Source organism: Triticum urartu, chromosome 3A (assembly GCF_056163025.1).
Source record: "Triticum urartu cultivar PI428250 chromosome 3A, HENAU_Tu73, whole genome shotgun sequence".
Classification (NCBI taxonomy): Eukaryota; Viridiplantae; Streptophyta; class Magnoliopsida; order Poales; family Poaceae; genus Triticum; species Triticum urartu.
The window spans coordinates 681,140,407-681,160,120 of record NC_141875.1 but is presented as its reverse complement, the minus strand read 5'-3'; the positions used below and the strand labels follow the sequence as shown (position 1 = coordinate 681,160,120).

General features: G+C 41.0%; 1 protein-coding gene across 1 annotated transcript; it reads left to right on the top strand.

Moving 5' to 3' along the window:
- Positions 1-1,780: 1,780 nt before the first annotated feature.
- Positions 1,781-2,613, top strand: LOC125549162 (uncharacterized). Its single transcript, XM_048712637.2, has one exon. The coding sequence runs from the start codon at positions 1,835-1,837 to the stop codon at positions 2,429-2,431; it is 597 nt and encodes a 198-aa protein (XP_048568594.2). The 5' UTR covers positions 1,781-1,834; the 3' UTR covers positions 2,432-2,613.
- Positions 2,614-19,714: the final 17,101 nt, after the last annotated feature.

Sequence of the window (19,714 nt, the reverse complement as noted above, 5' to 3'; positions counted from 1 at the left end):
GATTTTTGGTAGGGTTTGTGTCCTACCGAGGGAAACGAGACGGTGGTAGCTCGCTGAAGATGGGATAAGGTTCTTCCCGTCTAGTCCCCGTTCCGGTGGTGCGTCTAGCATCGTCGGTGGGCATGTGGAGGTGTGTCTCTGGCGTATCTGTCCTTGGTGGATTTGCTCGAATCTTATCGTAGTTTGTCTACGTTCATGTGTCTTCAAGTTGGATCCTTCTGATCTACGCTACTCTACAATGGCAGCGGTTGCTGTTCTAGTGCACTAGTCCTATGAGGCCTTAGCACGACGACTTCCCGACTGCAAGTTTTGCCTGGCTCCGGCGAGGGAGGGGTGTCGACGGCGGCGCATCTTTGGCTCGCTTCAATGCTTCTAGTCGTTGCTAGGTGGTCTATGGATCTGGATATAATTCTTATTATTTATAGTGTTCGTTGTACTGCCATGATTGAAGATGAATAGATTGTGAGTTTTTTGGCCAAAAAACTAGTTAATTATGTTAATTATGATGATCCATCTAGTTAACTAACCTCAACACCAGTTTTTCTGGAACCGTTCTCACCTCTCAAACCCCGGAGAGGAGATTTTCTGGATGCACCGCGCCGCCATCTCTTGTCCGGTGGTAGGTCGCCACCTCCTCCACTGCTGATATGGGAGTGCGGGAAAGCCCTGCTCTATCATATGGATATCTAGTATTCCACTCTTTGATGCTTTTACAAGGATTGCGCGGCAGCGCCGTCGGTGTGGCGAATAAAGTTTCCTCGAGCCTCCCCATCTCGACAATGTCGGCTGCGATGGTTTGATGGCTCGTTGTCGTAAATTATTGTTGACCTATCTATCTGGCTAGGTGAGGGTCTGTTGATTTTGCCAGCGTGGCAATAACGTCTGCTTCCCTTCGCTGTTTGGCGTGGCAGTGACCATCTCGGCTCATAAAGCAGCGTTGCCGTAGATTTTCGTTCAGTACATGAAAAAGCAGCTATGTATCACGGTTTACAACCTGTTCAGCTATTAACTTGAACTAGTCCGGGCATCAAATAATATGGTGTACGATACGTATAGGCTTACGGTGCTGGCATGCACGTGGTTTTGGATCGATCTTGCCATCCCACTTGAACTTGATCATCTGCTAATCACTTCTTCATGCACGGCTACTTGACCCAACGACTTGATCGATTACATGGGCGGAGTCGTCGTTTACTTCGACTCCAGCTCTTGCTTGCCATCGGCAGTGAAAACAACTTGCCCACGTCGTTAACCCGGCTGGCCTATCCTAGCCCACGGTTAATCATCTATAGCTAATTAGTAACATGCATGCATGCATGGTTATTTGACCGTAAGATAAAATGGTAATCATGCATGCAAGTAGCATAAACAGGCATTCAGTGGTGGTGTAGGCTTAATTACCTTGACAAGATGATCCTTGGTGCCGGCATGAACGTGGTTTGGATTTTTGCCATCTGCTAGTACAATACCCTCCAACTCCAAATTCAACTACGGAAACTTCCACGTTGCTGCCTCCTATGCTCTAATGTCAACTATTCAAGCCTGGAGCTAGATGTGTTCATCAGTGGATGCTAGCATGCATGTGTTTTAGAACTATTGACCCAACGTGGATGCGATCACGATTAGAAGTCAGTCATCTCGTTTACTTTTACCTGCACCAATTAAGGCACTAATTATTCTAAGCCTCCACCTACAGTTGAGACATGACTTCGTCAACAACTCCACCAACACCCCCAACATGCATGGCCGGAAGCACCACTATAAATATCCATTGATATTTCGCTTAGAACTCATCTCATCTTGCAAGAGTACACACTTCCATAAAACACACACAATGGTAGGCACAAAGCTAGTAGCCCTCGGCTATGTTGTCCTCTTGAGCATTGGACTGGCCAATGCTGCAAGGGTGGTTAGATTCGGCAGTGGAAGCGCCACGGGAACGGGGGCGGGAGGAGGAGAGGGTGGGGGAACTGTAAGTGGTGGTGGCTCGGGTGCTGGGAGTGGAACTGGGTCTGGCGTGAGTTCTAGTAGTGGTAGCCATGCAAGCGGTGGAGGTGGAGGTGGCGGCGGAGGCGGTGGCCAAGATGGTGGAACTGGATATGGTAGCGGGTCCGGCTCTGGCTCTGGTTCCAGTCAATACAGTCAAGGATCTTCATATCCTTATGGTGGTGGCTATGGTGGATATACTAGCGCTGACGGTGCCGGTGGTGGCGGTGGTGGAGGGAAAGCTAGTGGTTATCAAGGATCTAGTGGATATGGGGCTGGTAGTGGCACTGGTTCTGGCTCAGCTACAACTACTAACAATTGGTATAGACAAGGTAGTACAAATGCAGATGCTGGTGGAAACGGTGGTGGCAATGGAGGAGGAAGAAATGGTGGGAGTGGTGCAGGCAAAGGTGCTGGATCTGGGTATGGCAATGCCAACCCCTAGTCCCCTTCATGTGAGGAATCTAAAAAAATGGAGCCCAACCTACTGTACCATGTCAAATTGATAGCTTTGACTCTTTTTTCATTTATTTGTTATCATCTTACATATTATCAAATAAGGGCTTCATTGTTCTAGTGGAAAATGTACTAGTGTCCGTGATATATTCCAAGAATGTTAATTGTCAATGTATCACTATTTATATGTACTAAGTTATATACCATCGGTTTGGCCAACCGACTTGCAATGGAAACTCTTTGCGTGTCTTATGGTTATGTAACATAAGTTGCTCACTTACGGTTAAGTACCAAAAAATTATCATTTCAATGATACATGTCGTTTCACGAATGGCGTCAGTCATGTAACACATATCTCACATACACCACTTTAGTTTTGCGTAAATTTCTCTCGCTGGCTAGTGCTTCTTGGGAGTTCCAAGGCTACGAACCCCCATCGTGAGACCACACCCCAATATCCTTCACATCCTCGGTCACCGACACATTGCTTTGAGAGAGTGGTGATCATCACAAGCCGTACTAGGTCACACCTATCATGACTTTGTGCCATGAAGTCACGAACGGTGGGAAGGTGCATGGTCTAATTTTCTTTTATTCATATTTTTATTGCACTTTCATTTTTTTGTATGATCCACTTGTTAGATTAGAAACTTAGCTTTACAACTTTGGCTCACTTATATCGATCACAATGGCAAAAATTGTTATTCCAATGTTGTGCTTTCAATTTTTTTAATGTCGACATATCTTTTAAAGTTATGGTTGTCCAAAGTTCCTTTTTGGGGTCAAAGTCGTTACTTATTTTTATCAAGCCATGTATTAATTTTTTTTGAAAGCGTGCATGGTTTTTGACAGTTGTGGCTGTTCTTACACTTTCCGAAATTTGATTTCCACTCAAGATGCAAAGTTTGTTCTCCAGTCTCCAATAGTTTTTGTTGAAATGTCTAGGGGCTCAGAATAATTTTTCTACAAAACTATCTTTTTTTCCCAAACAAGGGGTTTCATTAATTGATAATAATGTATTTACAATCCTTCAGAAGGAGCTAAAAAATAGCAGACAGTGCATCTAGGATCCAGATGGATTTATTTGCACTCATATTACAGTGGATTAAGCCATGGAAAAGTTATATTACAGTAGCTACAATGAAAAAACAAAATATGAATTGGTTTGCAATAGTACTTAGAGTAGTGATTTTCTTTATTATACTAACGGATCTTACCGAAATTTCTGTTGAGTTTTGCGTGGATGAAGTGATCAAGGATCGAGGAGGTCTCGATATGAGGAGAAGGAGGGGAGGCAAGATCTCAAGCTTGGGGATGCCCAAGGCACCCCAATTAAATATTCAAGGAGACTCAAGCGTCTAAGCTTGGGGATGCCCCGGAAGGCATCCCATCTTTCTTCAACAAGTATCGGTATGTTCTCGGTTTCGTTTCGTTCATGTGATATGTGCAATTCTTGGAGCGTCTTTTGCAGTTAGTTTTCATTTTCATTTGATGCACCATGCTGGTATGAGATAGTCCATGGTTGATTTATAGGATGCTCTTTGCACTTCACTTATATCTTTTGAGTATGGCTTTATAGAATGCTTCATGTGCTTCGTTTATATCATTTGAAGTTTGGATTGTCTGTTTCGCTACACATAGAAAACAGCAATTTGTAGAATGCTCTTTTGCTTCACTTATATTTGTTAGAGCGTGGGCATATCTTTTGTAGAAAAAATTAAACTCTCTTGCTTCACTTATATCTATTTAGGGAGTTGACATGAATTGGTCATTCACATGGTTAGTCATAAAATCCTACATAAAACTTGTAAATCACTGAATATGATATGTTTGATTCCTTGCAATAGTTTTGTGATATAAATATGGTGATATTAGAGTCATGCTAGTGGGTAATTGTGGGTTGTAGAAATACTTGTGTTGAAGTTTGTGATTCCCGTAGCATGCACGTATGGTGAACTATTATGTAACGAAGTCGGAGCATGATTTATTTATTGATTGTCTTCCTTATGAGTGGCGGTCGGGGACGAGCGATGGTCTTTTCCTACCAATCTATCCCCCTAGGGGCATGCGTCTAATACTTTGTTTCTATAGCTTATAGACTTTTGCAATAAGTATTTGAGTTCTGTATGACTAATGTTCAGTCCATGGATTAAATGCACTCTCACCCTTCCATCATTGCTAGCCTCTTTGGTACCATGCATTGCCCTTTCTCACCTCGAGAGTTGGTGCAAACTTCGCCTGTGCATCCAAACCCCGTGATATGATACGCTCTGTCACACATAAGCCTCCATATATCTTCCTCAAAACATCCACCATACCTACCTATCATGGCATTTCCATAGCCATTCCAAGATATATTTCCATGCAACTTCCATCATAATCATATACATGACTTGAGCATTTATTGTCATATTGCTTTGAATGATCGTAAGATAGCTAGCATGATGTTTTCATAGCTTGTCCGTTTTTTGATTTCATTGCTACGCTAGATCATTGCACATCCCGATACACCGTCGGAGGCATTGATATAGAGTCATATCTTTGTTCTAGTATCGAGTTGTTATATTGAGTTGTAAGTAAATAAAAGTGTGATGATCATCATTATTAGAACATTGTCCCATGTGAGGTTATCAAAATAAAAGTGGCCAGAGAAGCCCCAAAAAGAGAGAGAGAGGCCAAAGAAGCCTACAAAAAAAGAAAAAAAAGAAAAAATGAGAGATAAGAGAGAAGGGACAATGATACTATGCTTTTACCACACTCGTGCTTCAGAGTAGCACCATGTTCTTCATATAGGGAGTCTCTTGAGTTATCACTTTCATATATTAGTGGGAATTTTCATTATAGAACTTGGCTTGTATATTCCAACGATGGGCTTCCTCAAGTGCCCTAGGTCTTCATGAGCATGCAAGTTGGATGCACACCCACTTAGTTTCAGTTTGAGCTTTCATACATTTATAGCTCTCGTGCATCTGTTGCATGGCAATCCCTACTCCTTGCATTGACATCAATTGATGGGCATCTCCATAACCCGTTTATTAGCCGCGTCGATGTGAGACATTCTCCCTTTTTTGTCTTCTCGACACAACCACCATCATCATATTCTATTCCACCTATCGTGCTATATCCATGACTCACGCTCATGTATTGCGTGAAAGTTGAAAAGGTTTGAGAACATCAAAATTATGAAACAATTGCTTGGCTTGTCATCGGGATTGTGCATGATTTGAATATTTTGTGTGCTGAATATGGAGCATAGCCAAACCATGTGATTTTGTAGGGATAACTTTCTTTGGCCATGTTATTTTGAAAAGACGTGATTGCTTTATTAGTATGCTTGAAGTATTGTTGTCTTAATGTCAAATGATAGACTATTGCTTTGAATCACTCGTGTCTTAATATTCATGCCATGATTAGATTACATGATCAAGATTATGCTAGGTAGCATTCCACATCAAAAATTATCTTTTTTTTTCATTTACTTACTCGAGGATGAGTAGGAATTAAGCTTGGGGATACTGATACGTCTCTGTCGTATCTATAATTTTTGATTGTTCCATGCCAATATTCTACAACTTTTACATATTTTTGGCAACTTTTTATACTATTTTTGGGACTAACATATTGATCCAGTGCCCAGTGCCAGTTCCTGTTTGTTGCATGTTTTTTGTTTCATAGAAAATCCATATCAAACGGAGTCCAAACGGGATAAAAACTTACGGAGATTTGTTTTGGAATATATGTGAATTTTGGGAAGTGGAATCAACGCGAGACGATGCCCGAGGGGCCCACGAGGGTGAGGGGCGCGCCCTAGGGGGTAAGGCGCGCCCTGGGCCCTCATGGCCACTCCGTAAGGCGGTTGGTGCCCTTCTTTCGCCGCAAGAAAGCAAATATTCGGATAAAAACGTACCAAAATTTGAGCCCAATTGGAGTTACGGATCTCCCGAAATTTAAGAAACTGTGAAAGGGCAGAATCAGGGAGCGAGAAACAGAAGGAAACAGAGAGAGAGATCCAATCTCGGAGGGGTTCTCGCCCCTCCGCCGCCATGGAGGCCATGGACCAGAGGGGAAACGCTTCTCCCATCTAGGGGGAAGGTCAAGGAAGAAGAAGAAGAAGGGGGCTCTCTCCCCCTCTCTCCCGATGGCGCCGGAACACCGCCAGGGCCATCAACGCGACAACGATCTACACCAACAACTTCACCGCCGTCATCAACAAATCTTCCCCCCTCTATGTAGTGGTGTAACCTCTCTTTTACCCTCTGTAATCTATACTTAAACATGGTGCTCAACACTATATATTATTTCCCAATGATGTATGGCTATCCTATGATGTTTGAGTAGATCCGTTTTGTCCTATGGCTTAATTGATGATCGTGATTGGTTTGTGTTGCATGTTTTATTAGTGGTGTTGTCCTATGGTGCTCTCCGTGTCGCGCAAGCGTGAGGGATCCCCGCTGTAGGGTTTGCAATATGTTCATTATTTTCTTATGGTGGATGGTGTGAGTGACAGAAGCCAGACCCAAGTAAGTAGTTGTTTGCTTATGGGAGTAAAGAGGACTTGATGCCTTATAAGGCTATGGTTGAGTTTTACCTTAATGATCTTTAGTAGTTGCGGATGCTTGCTAGGGTTCCAATCATAAGTGCATATGATCCAAGAAGAGAAAGTATGTTAGCTTATGCCTCTCCCTCAAATAAAATTGCAATAATGATTACCGGTCTAGTTATCGATTGTCTAGGGACAAATAACTTTCTCGTTTCATACAAAGTACTTCTAGTTTCATACTTGTTCTAGGTAAGGCGAACGTTAAGCGTGCGTAGACTTGTATCGGTGGTCAATAGAACTTGAGGGAATATTTGTTCTACCTTTAGCTCCTCATTGGGTTCGACACTCTTACTTATCGAAAGAGGCTACAATTGATCCCCTATACTTGTGGGTTATCAGCCGCCGCTACACAGACCCAACTAAGAAGTTGAACCAAACAAGAACGAGAACAGTTTCCCTCCCGTCGGCGAGGGGCCGAGGTCCTCTGCACCTCCATGGCCCAAAGGCCATCGGAGATTGGGTCGACCGGTGGCGGCGCTGACGGGAGGATGAGGAAAGCGTGAGATCTTTTTTTGTGGAGGAGAAAAGAGAAGGTTTCCTATTTAAAGAAATCTAGATGCGGGCTTCTGAATTCTCATACTAAATATCTTCATTCATTGTTACCCAGTGATGACGGAGTCACTTGCTGGGACGCGCATGGAAAATAAAGGCAATGATATGAAAGATGGAGGTGAGGCTAGTTAAGGCGACCTTGCAAGAAAACGAGAGAGCATATGTTGCACCCCCGACATAAAGGTTACCCCGGTGCAATTAATGATGTCCACTATATTGGAGATGTGTGACCTAGCAAAAATGCCCATATAAAGCTTAATTAACAAGAAATGAGAGATATACTATATCTTTATATATATATAATAGTGTATTGATTCAATATTATAGAACATACAACTTCAGATACATTGAGTCCGCCCTAAACAAATGGTGAAACGGGTAGTAATGGCTACGTGATGTATCTATTCATTACCTACGTGATGTATCCAAGTCCACAAGCACTAATTAAGGCGCTAATTAATTTATGGCCCCACTCCGACTTTGCTAACAAGTCCATACCACCAATATATTCTTGGTCGGAAGCTCTTTCCAAACCAATAGCGGAGCTGATGGCATATTGTCAAAGATTCTTAATTATAATCAATGGATGCCTACTGCATGCAGCGGCAAGTAAGCGCTCAAGTAAGTTCATTTAATTACATCGGCGGAGTCATCGTTTACTTCGATTCCAGATCTTGCTTGCCATCAGGCAGACTAGCGACCACTTGTTAAGCCGGCCCAAGGGGATCGGTCGACCAATCGAGCAAGTTGCATGCTCATGATAAAATGAGCGCTTACCCAAGCCCACTTGATTGTCCATCATCCAACTAATCAGTTCTTCATGCATGCATGGTTACTTGACCACAGGATAAGCACAACCAGTAGCTACGCTTATGCACCGTTTCGTGGATTTTTGCCATGTGTGACATGAACAAGTAGACGATCCATGGTGCTGGCAAAAACGTGGTTTGGAATTTTTCCATCAGCTATGGCACCCGCGGATATACATGCCGAAGTCAATTACGGGAACTTCGAGGTCGTCTCTGTACCGTCAACTACTGGAGCTAGCTGTGTTCACCATTGGATGCTTGCATGTGTGTGTTGAATGGATGTCAATGTACAGAGCATCCAAAGAAAGTTGTGCATCTAGACCTCATGAAACCGGAGCTTGCATTCTTTGCCGAGAGGGACAAGGAGCGCATGAAGGGGGAGGGATGGATAAAAAAATTGTCGACGAGGTCGATGAGATGTTTGATGAGCTCAAGAGGGAGGGCTTCTATGAGAGGTAAGGAGGACGTGAAATTGTCTACTGACAATGAGCACGAGGCAGGCCCCTCCAACGACCACCAGAGGCGAGCAACCTCGATGACGACGATGACAACGATGATGACTTCAAGTTGTACGAGTACCGTAGGCATCATGTTCTGTGATGATCTACTCAAGTAGTATGTCCGTAGTAGTGCTGGTCTTTCCTAATATTATATAATTATGTTGAAATTTTTCATGTTCAACTAGAGTTAGAAATTTCAGAATGTGCTATGAATCATGTTCAAGTGACCATGTGTATGGCACCAGGTGCCCAAAAATGTTCAACACACCCGAGTTCCGATGTGGCGCGCCGCTGAGATGGTTACGCCCCGACGAAAATCTTTTGGGTTTCATCTCCATAAGAGTGGCTGAGTTTTTACGTTGGCTCGCCAAGCCTATCACAACCCTCCTCCTTTACCCGGGTTTGGGACCGGCTATGTTGAGACAACATAGGGGGAGTTAAAATGTATGTACACACATGTGATCAATTTTTTATCTCTCAAAAAATATCATAAAACTGCATCAAAATATTACCCAAGCATCGGTGGAACTCAAGAAAGCTAATTAAAATAAAATAAAAGTTAAAATATAAATATAAACAAATTAAAAGTATTATAAACTCCATGAGAAAATATATAAAAGAGGAATATAAAACTAAAAAGTAAAAAAAACATGACACCAAAATGCAAAAATACTAGAAGATCAAACAAGGACATTTTGTTGGGCTTTGTTAAGGTAAGCTAGTGAGTTTTTTCATTGACCCTTAAGCTAGCTGATTTCAATTTGTGACATCAACCTTGCTGATTTCTTTTTTTGCGAGAAAACATCTGATCTATTCATCTTCAGTGTCATGAAAGTACAATGAACACTAGAAATAATAAAAATCACATCCATATTCATAGACAACCTAGCGACGACTACAAGCACTTAAGCGAGCCGAAGATGTACCGCCGTCATTGCCCTTCCCTCACCGAAACCAGGCAAAACTTGTTGTAGTAGATAGTTGGAAAGTCGTCGTGTTAAGGCCCCATATGACCAACAACACTTCAAAACAGCAACCGCCGCCAATGAAGTGTAGCGTAGATCGGAAGGATCCAACATGAAGACACACGAACATGACAAATGATGAATAGATCCGAGCAAATCCACCGAAGGCAGATCCACCGGAGACACATCCCACATGCCCATCGAAGATGGTAGATGCACCACCAGAACGGGGGGTAGACATGGAGAACCTTATTCCTGAAGGAAATATGCCCTAGAGGCAATAATAAAGTTGTTATTTATATTTCCTTATACCATGATAAATGTTTATTATTCATGCTAGAATTGTATTAACCGCAAACTTAGTACATGTGTGAATACATAGACAAACAAAGTGTCCCTAGTATGCCTCTACTTGACTAGCTCGTTAATCAAAGATGGGTAAGTTTCCTAGCTATAAACATGTGTTGTCATTTGACTTATACATGTTCCTATGACTACGAGATTATGCAACTCTCGAATACCGGAGGAACACTTAGTGTGCTATCAAACGTCACAACGTAACTGGGTGATTATAAAGATGCTCTACAGGTGTCTCCGATGGTGTTTGTTGAGTTGGCATATATCGAGATTAGGATTTGTCACTCCGATTGACGGAGAGGTATCTCTGGGCCCTCTCGGTATTGCACATCACTATAAGCCTTGCAAGCAATGTGACTAATGAGTTAGTTGGGGGATGATGCATTACGGAATGAGTAAAGAGACTTGCCGATAACGAGATTGAACTAGTTATGATGATACCGACGATGAAATCTCGGGCAAGTAACATACCGATGACAAAGGAAACAACATATGTTGTTGTGCGGTTTGACCGATAAAGATCCGCGTAGAATATGTAGGAACCAATATGAGCATCCAGGTTCCGCTATTGGTTATTGACCGGAGATGAGTCTCGGTCATGTCTACAAAGTTCTTGAACCCGTAGGGTTCGCACGCTTAACGTTCGATGACGATATGTATTGTGAGTTATGTGATTTGATGTATCGAAGGTTGTTCAGAGTCTCGGATGTGATCACAGACATGACGAGGAGTCTCGAAATGGTCGAGACAATAAGATTGATATATTGGAAGGTTATGTTTGGACACCGGAAAGGTTTCAGATAGGCTCGGGCATTTTCTGGAGTACCGGGGGGTTAATGGGCCTTCATGGGCCTTACTGGAACAGAGGAGGAGGCAGCCAGGTGGAGGCGCGCGCCCCTGATGTCTACTACACAACCTTCTTGTAGACGTTCTTGGGCCTCTAAGTTCAGATGTTTGTAGGACAGTAGCAAATTTCCCTCATGTGGATGACCTAAGGTTTATCAATCCGTGGGAGGCATAGGTTGAAGATGGTATCTCTGAAGCAACCCTGCAACCAAATAACAAAGAGTCTCTTGTGTCCCCAACACACCCAATACAATGGTAAATTGTATAGGTGCACTAGGTCGGCGAAGAGATGGTGATACAAGTGCAATATGGATGGTAGATATAGGTTTTTGTAATCTGAAAATATAAAAACAGCAAGGTAACTAATGATAAAAGTGAGTGTAAGCGGTATTGCAATGCGTTGAAACAAGGCCTATGGTTCATACTTTCACTAGTGCAAGTTCTCTGAACAATAATAACATAATTGGGTCATATAACAATCTCTTAACATGCAACAAAGAGTCACTCCAAAGTCATTAATAGCGGAGAACAAACGAAGAGATTATTGTAAGGTACGAAACCACCTCAAAGTTATTCTTTCTGATTGATCTATTCAAGAGTCTGTAGTAAAATAACACGAAGGTATTCTTTCCGTTCAATCTATCATAGAGCTCGTACTAGAATAACACCTTAAGACACAAATCAATCAAAACCCTATATCACCTATATACTCCAATGTCACCTCAAGTATCCGTGGTTATGATTATACGATATGCATCACACAATCTCAGATTCATCTATTCAACCAACACAAAGAACTTCAAAGAGTGCCCCAAAGTTTCTACCGGAGAGTCAAGACGAAAACGTGTGCCAACCCCTATGCATAAGTTCACGAGGTCACGGAACTCGCAAGTTGATCACCAAAACATACATCAAGTGGATCACATGATATCCCATTGTCACCACAGATAAGCACATGCAAGACATACATCAAGTGTTCTCAAATCCTTAAAGACTCAATCCGATAAGATAACTTCAAAGGGAAAACTTAATTCATCACAAGGAGATAGAGGGGGAGAAACATCATAAGATCCAACTATAATAGCAAAGCTCACGATACATCAAGATCGTGCCGAGTCAAGAACGCGCGCGCGAGAGAGAGAGAGATCAAACACATAGCTACTGGTACATACCCTCAGCCCCGAGGGTGAACTACAACCTCCTCATCATGGAGAGTGCCGGGATGATGAAGATGGCGACCGGAGAGGGATTCCCCCTTCGGCAGGGTGCCGGAACGGGTCTAGATTGGTTTTAGGTGACTAAAGAGGCTTGCGGCGGCGGAACTCCCGATCTAGGTTATTTTCTGGAGGTTTCTGTATTTATAGGAATTTTTAGCGTCGATCTCATGTCAGGGGGTCTCCGAGTCGTCCACGAGGGTGGAGGGCGCGCCCTACCCCCTGGGCTCACCCTCCTATCTCATGGACGGCATGGGACTCTTCTGGCCCAACTATTTTACTTCGGGGGATTCTTTTGGTCCATAAAAAATCATCAAAAATTGGCACGTCAATTGGACTCCGTTTGGTGTTCCTTTTCTGTAAAACTCAAAAACAAGGAAAAACAGAAACTAGCACTGGGGTCTAGGTTAATAGGTTAGTCCCAAAAATCATATAAAATAGAATATAAATGCATATAAAACATCCAAGGTTGATAATATAATAGCATGGAACAATCAAAAATTATAGATACGTTGGAGACGTATCAAGCACCCCCAAGCTTAATTCCTGCTCGTCCTCAAGTAGGTAAATGATAAAAAACAAAATTTTTGATGTGGAATGCTACCTAACATATTTATCCATGTAATCCTCTTTATTGTGGCTAGAATATTCATATCCATAAGATTCAAGACAAAAGTTTAATATTGTTATAAAAATAATAATACTTCAAGCATACTAACTAAGCAATTATGTCTTCTCAAAATAACATGGCCATAGAAAGCTTATCCCTACAAAACCATATAGTTTGGCTATGCTTCATTTTCATCACACAAAAATGCTCTCATCATGCACAACCCCGATGACAAGCCAAGCAATTGTTTCATACTTTAGTAATCTCAAACTTTTTTCAACTTTCACGCAATACATGAGCGTGAGCCATGGACATAGCACTATGGGTGGAATAGAATATAATGATGGGGGTTGTATGGATAAGACAAAAAAAGGAGAAAGTCTCACATTGACGCGGCTAATGAACGGGCTTTGGAGATGCCCATCAATTGATGTCAATGCGAGGAGTAGGGATTGCCATGCAACGGATGCACTAGAGCTATAAATGTATGAAAGCTCAACAAAAGAAACTAAGTGGGTGTGCATCCAACTTGCTTGCTCACGAAGACCTAGGGCATTTGAGGAAGCCCATTGTTGGAATATACAAGCCAAGTTCTATAATGAAAAATTCCCACTAGTATATGAAAGTGACAATATAAGAGACTCTCTATCATGAAGATCATGGTGCTACTTTGAAGCACAAGTGTGGAAAAAGGATAGTAGCATTGTCCCTTTTATTTTCTTTTTTTCTTTGGACTTTTTTTCTTTTTTTAATTTGGCCCCCTTTTTTTGGCCTTTCTTCTTTTTTTGGGACAATGCTCTATTAATGATGATCATCACACTTCTATTTATTTACAACTCGGTACTAGAACAAAGTATGACTATATGAATGCCTCCGGCGGTGTACTGGGACGGGGAATGAATCAAGAGTGACATGTATGAAATTATGCATGGTGGCTTGGCCACAAATACGATGTCAACTACATGATCATGCATGGTAATATGACAATGATGAAGCGTGTCATAATAAACGTAGCGGTGGAAAGTTGCATGGCAATATATCTCAGAATGGCTATGAAAATGCCATAATAGGTAGGTATGGTGACTGTTTTGAGGAAGATATAAGGAGGTTTGTGTGTGACAGGGCGTATCATATCACGGGGTTTGGATGCACCGGCGAAGTTTGCACCAACTCTCAAGGTGAGAAAGGGCAATGCACGGTACCGAAGAGGCTAGCAATGATGGAAAGGTGAGAGTGCGTATAATCCATGGACTCAACATTAGTCATAAAGAACTCACATACTTATTGCAAAAATCTAAAAGTCATCAAAAACCAAGCATTACGCGCATGCTCCTAGGGGGATAGATTGGTAGGAGAAGACCATCGCTCGTCCCCGACCGCCACTCATAAGGAAGACAATCAAAGAACACCTCATGTTTCAAATTTGTTACACAACGGTTACCATACACGCATGCTACAGGACTTGCAATCTTCAACACAAGCATTTCTCAAATTCACAACTACTCAACTAGCACAACTCTAATATCACCACCTTTATATCTCAAAACAATTATCAAGTATCAAACTTCTCCTAGTATTCAATGCACTTTTATGAAAGTTTTTATTATACCAATCTTGAATGCCTATCATATTAATACTAATTTCATAAGAAGAGAAAATTACCATGCTGTTCTAAAAGACTCTAAAAATAATATAAGTGAAGCATGAGAGATCAATAATTTCTATAAAATAAAACCACCACCATGCTCTAAAAAGATATAAGTGAAGCACCAGAGCAAAATTATCTAGCTCAAAAGATATAACTAAAGCACATAGAGTATTCTAATAAATTCCAATTCATGTGTGTCTCTCCCAAAAGGTGTGTACATCAAGGATGATTGTGGCAAACTAAAAATCAAAGACTCAAATCATACAAGACGCTCCAAGAAAAACACATATCATGTGGTGAATAAAAATATAGCCTCAAGTAAAGTTATCGATGGATGAAGACGAAAGAGGGGATGCCTTCCGGGGCATCCCCAAGCTTAGGCTTTTGGTTGTACTTTAATTTTACCTTGGGGTGCCTTAGGCATCCCCAAGCTCAGGCTCTTGCCACTCCTTATTTCATAATCCATCAAATCTTTACCCAAAACTTGAAAACTTCACAACACAAAATTTAAACAGAAAATCTCATGAGCTGCGTTAGTATAAGAAAACAAACCACCAGTTAAGTTACTGTAATGAACTCATTATTTATTTATATTGGTGTTAAACCTACTGTATTCCAACTTCTCTATGGTTCATAACCTCCGATACTAGCCATAGATTCATCAAAGTAAGCAAACAACACACAAAAAACAGAATCTGTCAAAAACAGAACAGTCTGTAGTAATGTGTATGTTTAGAATACTTCTGTAACCCCAAAAATTCTAAAATAAACTTCTGGACGTGAGGAATTTATCTATTAATCATCTGCAAAAATAACCAACCTAATCTCACTCTCTAGTAAAATATGGCAGCAAATCTCGTGAGCTCTAAAGTTTCTGTTTTTTACAGCAAGATCGCAAAGACTTTCCCCAAGTCTTCCCGAAGGTTCTACTTGGCACAAACACTACTTAAAACATAAAAAACACAATCATAACAGAGGCTAGATTAATTATTTATTACTAAACAGGAATGAAAAGCGAAGCACAAAAATGAAGTTGGGTTGCCTCCAGGGGCGGAGCCAGGATTTAGACATAGGGGGGGCCAAGCCAAGTTGACAAAAAAAATCTAGCGCAATTTTTTCTTATAGTACCATAACAAGGACGTGCTTTGATGCTATATAAACATGTACATTTGTTTTGGTTTAAATTTGACTCCATGATTGATAGTAAAAAGGAAGATATTAATAATTTCATCAGCATGGATCTTAGCTGTTAATTTTCAATTTTTCTTTTTCAAAAAAGGGTTTCCCCACCACATTCTATTAGAAAAAGAGGCATCTGTTAATTATCTTTCAATGTAGATTATCAAGCAATAACAAAGCATGCCATCTCACATTTTATTTCTAATACATGTGTTCATAATTTTAATATAAAAAAATCCGCTTTGCACTTGCCGTTGAGATAGGGAGAGTTATAACTAATTGCAGCAACATGCTTTGAAATGAATTAATCCTGATGATATTTGGTACTTAGCGCTTTTCTCTTCATAGCGGCTGAACTGAAGTTTCAAAACTCCCTATATTGTCTATAAGCTTGTCATATGATAATTTGCATTACGGTGATTTCTAGAACAAATACAATATAGAAACTCTGACGGCATCACAGATCACCCAAACAATGTAAATAAATTATGTTGTATAAGTTCAACACATGAAAAATAAAGAATTGAGAAAGAATCAATACATACAAAATAAATCACAGATCACTAATAAGCTTAGAAAATATACTGCAGGGCCTTAACCTTGGCAAGTTTAGTACGTTGGCTCGAGCCTAAAGAATCGACGAGTGAAGCACCTGCGCCGCCGTTTGAATCCAATCTGATCCTGAGTTGAGCAGGGAGGGCAGAGGCAGGCAGGGGGAAGCGGATGTCGGCGGTGGAAGGGCTAATCCCACACACTCACTAATCACGGGAGAGCGCAATCACCTAGGAAACTACTAGCGGACGAGGCCATCTGGCCATTAGCGGGCTTTCTCATGGGCCCTTTGCCTTTCCTAGAATTTACGTTTACGTGATAGGGGGGGCCAGGTACAAGTGTTCACCCTTGTTATCGCTAATTACCTTGAAGCTGGTAAGTGCTTGCTCGATCATTAGGGGGGCCAGGCCCCTGCTCGCCCCCCCTTGGCTCCGCCACTGGTTGCCTCCCAACAAGCGCTATCGTTTAACGCCCCCAGCTAGGCATGATGATTTCAATGATGCTCACATAAAAGATAAGAATTGAAACATAAAGAGAGCATCATGAAGAATATGAATAGCACATTTAAGTCTAATCCACTTCCTATGCATAGGGATTTTGTGAGCAAACAACTTGTGGGAACAAGAATCAACTTGCATTGGAAGGTAAAACAAGCAAATCTTCAAGATTGTCAACACATATAGAGGAAACTTGATATTATTGCAATTCCTACAAGCATATGTTCCTCCCTCATAATAATTTTCAGTAGCATCATGAATGAATTCAACAATATAACCATCACATAAAGCATTCTTTTCATGATCTACAAGCATAGACAATTTACTACTCTCCACCTAAGCAAAATTCTTCTCATTCAAAATAGTGAGAGTATCATAAGAAACTCGAATACTATAAATTGTTTCCACTTTAAAAGAGTAATGTTCAGAAAAAGGGTAATCATAATCACGACAAGTTTTATAAATATAATCATCACTACTTTTTGTAGGATAAGTGTCATCACAATAATCATCATAAGTAGCAACTTTGTTCCCATTATAATCAATAAGATTCATCACCCTCCAAAATAGTGGGATCATTACTTCCTAAAGTTGACACTCTTCCAAACCCACTTCCATCAATATAATCATCATAAATAGGAGGCATGCTATCATCATAATAAATTTGCATATCAAAACTTGGGATGTTAAAAATATCATCTTCATAAAACATATCATCCCCAAGCTTGGGACAAACATTAATTGCAGCAGATAAATTCTCAAACATAGCATCCCCAAGCTTGGGCCTTTTCATATCATAAGAATAATCACTCTCATCATTAATAGTATGGATAGCACCAACATTATCAAACTAATATCATCACAATGAGTAGTAGGAGCAACATCATTTGAGAGGGATGCCTTTTTACCTTTGCTTCTCCGTCTTTTCTTTTTCTTCTCCACATCATGTGTGGGTTTAATCCTATTTTTGGAGCTCCTTATTAATGAGATTGGTTGAATAGAAGGCTCCTCCTCATTACCTGATTCGTCATAAGAAATAATAGGAGGATATTGGGAAGTCTCTTCCCTTTCATTAGTATTATCTTCATCTTCTATTTGTTTTCTTGTCTTTATGTAATTGGCAATATAAGGATTTCAATGCAATTCACCGCACAATACATATAAATTTCCTCTGGATCAAAATCAAGAACATTATCGAGGGAAAATTCTGGAATATCCTTAATTATACATTTCATTTCTTCATAACCCAGAAGCAAACTAAGTTCATTATGTTGCGCAAGGGAAACCAGTTCATCACAATTTCGGGACACGATTCGATCATGAAACAATTTGCATTGGATATTTAAATGACGGCGTTCATTGCAAAGTTCACAAGGATGGCTAAGAAAAATTTAAATTTTCAACACAAACATCTAGCCTTTCTTGAAACCATTTAGTTTCTAAATACTTATGCCTCTTGCAAAATCTATCTTCCCTATTTGGTGTGTACTTGCAAACTCTATGCACTCCACAAAAATTGACATGCTTATAAGAGACATTTTCATCATGACTAGTGCAATCATTATTAGTATCATGGATATTCAAAGAGTTCGTACTGACAACATTGCAATCATGCTCATCATACAAAGATTTAGTGCCGAACATTCTAATGCATTCTTCTTGTAGCGACCCGACCTCAAACGGTCAAGTCTCTATGCTTCAGTGTCATCCCTGGATCGGTAATGCTGACACACACAGTACTCGAAGGATTTATAACAGAGTGGCAATCACACACTTATTACATCGAATGTCTCAAGAGAGAACTTATTACAATAAATATGGCTTAAGGCCATCTAATACGATAACAGCGGAAGGCTTGGAAGATAAAGTGAGTGCATCAACTCCAACGGCATAGCTGAGTGCATGACAAACGACCTATCACACCTTACTCCTCGTCTGAAAAGTCTGCAACATGATACGTTGCAGCCCGAAAACGGGTCAGCACATGGAATATGCTGGCAATGTAACACAGGAGAGTAATGAACAGATAAAAGCTATCACTACATGCATATATGGCTGGTGGAGGCTGTATGGTTAATATGTTTTGCGAAAAGCCATTTTTTCCCTACAACAAAGGAATATATTTTATTTAACTATCATGGTAGTTCAACACTATTGAGAAGGTTCCTCCAACACAATCCCAGTTAAAACTAATTATCAACCCAACAAATTTATTTAGAGTGATGAGATCCATATGATAATCCAAGAGCCAGATACTCACGATGTCCATAACCGGGGACACAGCTAACCATGATTAGTTTATACACTCTGCAGAGGTTTGCGCACTTTTCCCCACAAGACTCGATCTCCTCCGTTGGATTTCTCGCACTACAGGGTGTTTGAGAAAATGGATGACGGAGACACAATCTTTCAGAAGCATTTATTCTCTACTCCAGGTGGACCGGTACACCTACAATCCCCTACATCTGCTAGTCCACCTCTTCAAGAACTCACGCAACTTACTCAATTATGCCCGAGCCCATAATGTCTTATGGCTACACACAGAAGTTTCTAGCATGAATAGTCTTATGATCCCTTTGAGCCTGGGTGGCGGACCGTAGGATGATCACACGGGGACTCCGGGATATCCTAGGGCAACACTGGATTCTCCAGGTGCCCATAAGCAATCCACCCAGATGTGTATTAAAGTTGCCACCTTAAGTTAAACCATTAATTAACAACTCACATCTGTTATGGATACACTCAAATCCAATCCACGTCTACGAGCATAGCATGACAATATAAGCATAACGTAGAAGTAACTCCCAAGGGTTTGATAACAAAACGGATAATAGGTTCTACCTCATTATCTACTTCTCGGACCCACATGTTAAGAGATCCTACTCATGCAATGTGTGAATGTTGAAACTAATGCATAAAACTGGGTGATAAAGGGGTATGATC

What these genes read in the sequence shown, in the direction of transcription:
- LOC125549162 (XM_048712637.2), top strand. Translation starts at nt 1,835, where the DNA reads ATGGTAGGCACAAAGCTAGTAGCCCTCGGCTATGTTGTCCTCTTGAGC.